At 35.9% G+C, this 1822-nt stretch overlaps 1 protein-coding gene across 1 annotated transcript in view; it reads right to left on the minus strand.

The window, feature by feature from the left end:
• CFAP47 (cilia and flagella associated protein 47) overlaps positions 1-1822 on the minus strand; it is a 458234-nt gene that overhangs the window by 81922 nt on the left and 374490 nt on the right. Inside the window, 1 exon segment of the mRNA XM_015571970.1 lies at positions 230-337. Within this exon segment, the coding sequence (XP_015427456.1) occupies positions 230-337 (108 nt within the window).

Here is a 1822-nt window from a genome sequence, read left to right on the forward strand (position 1 = left end):
ACTTGCGATAATCACTCCTAGTAAAAGCCTCTCCCTCCTAAATCCTGACTTCATTTTTGTTTTTTCACTGAAGTGTTCCATGGGTTACTTTAAATATCAAACCTTTCCTGGAAAAGAAAAGCAATTAAAAACATATTCATGTCTTTTTTAAAATGTTAAACATATTATAACACTTTTAGATGAACGTTTTTCTTTCATGAAATAATTATATCTACTAAATAGAACTTACTTTCCAAGGTCACACACCATTTCTGGCAATTTGGTTGGATTTGGGAATCCGACAATAAATTTCAGTATATACCAGAACTCTAGAAACTTATCAGGCTGAAAAATAATGCTGGTGGAGAGAATATGCAAAATTTATCAGTCACTTTAGTTTGTATAATACATTTGGCAGAAAAAATATCCCAAATACAATATTTGACAATGACTCTGTGACGCATTCTACTCTCATTATAGATATATTTAAATTTTGTTTTCATTTTTGGTGAGAAAATCATCTCATTATTCAAAAAAAAAAACAGTGCCATTATTAACGTCTGTTTAATCAAAATGCCTGTTAAATCAATGAACAATGTTTAAACCTAAATAATTCAAATACCTTACAGAAGTTAAAATAAGAAAAGTGCTGCTTTCAAAGTGTGATTAAATCAAAGTTAGTTTGTCAATTAAACACATGTATTTTTTCATGTGAAAGCTATGAAGTGACATGCAGCTCTGGACAGTTTCCTTTATAATCAGCATGCTCTCTTCTATGGGGGAGACAGTGACAGAGCAGGTGACAGTATAACTGGGCTGGTATCTCAGCTCTTCTTTTATTTGTGTGGACTTGAACAAGTCAGTTAACATTTTGAGCTTCAATTTCATCATTTTTAAAATGGGAGCAATTATTCTTACTACTCTATCAGGGTTACTATGAGAAATTTATGTGTGTATGTATGCAAAATACATGCCCCAGTAATGATAACAGAGTAAGCAGTCAATAAGTATTACCTCAAATTATGTCTTCTAATGTGTGCTGATAAAGAAAATTCAAGATTCATTCTGTGTTTACAGCACACTGTAGAGAGGAGACTGGCCCACATTTACAATGGTAATCTATCAAGAAGGTATCTTTTATAATATGTCTTTTATTTCTGCTTCACAGTACAAAAATTTTATCCTCTAAAATTTCACATATATATTTATTTAATCATCATTTATTAAAATAAGAATTATTCTAACTCTGAAAGAGCATATAAACTAGTAAAAGTAATTTTAATGGAATAATTAATGCATTTCATTATACTTACTATACTAAGTCTAGTCTTTAAAACTGTAATAAATAAATGGGCTATTACTGTGAAACAAGTTGATTATCTTATACTAGAAGCCTGATGCACAAAGATTTGTGCAAGAATGGGCCTTCCTTCCCCCTGGCTGCCAGCACTGCCTTCGCTCCGGCCCAGAGCCACCTTTCTGCCTTCCCATGCTGCCAGAGGCCAGCGCGGCTGGGGTGGTACAGAATGCCTGCGTCATAGCCATGGCAACGACGCAAGTGCCCTACCCCGCTCGGTGCCTGAATATGCAAATTAACCCGCCATCTTTGCTGGGATAATTTGCATACTCACGCCTGATTGGCTGGTGGGCATCACATAGGTACAGTCAATTTGCATCTTTGTCTTTTATTAGTGTAGATAATAAAGAGGGATTATGTAAATTGACCGTCACTCCACCACAGAGATGGCTGCACCCACAGAGGAGGCTGAGTTCCTGTAATGAGCCTTAAGGAGCAATCAGCAGCGACCTGAGGCTGTGTGCCCCCCCTCTCACCCCCATGAGG

Source organism: Myotis davidii, unplaced genomic scaffold (assembly GCF_000327345.1).
Source record: "Myotis davidii unplaced genomic scaffold, ASM32734v1 scaffold1107, whole genome shotgun sequence".
NCBI lineage: Eukaryota > Metazoa > Chordata > Mammalia > Chiroptera > Vespertilionidae > Myotis > Myotis davidii.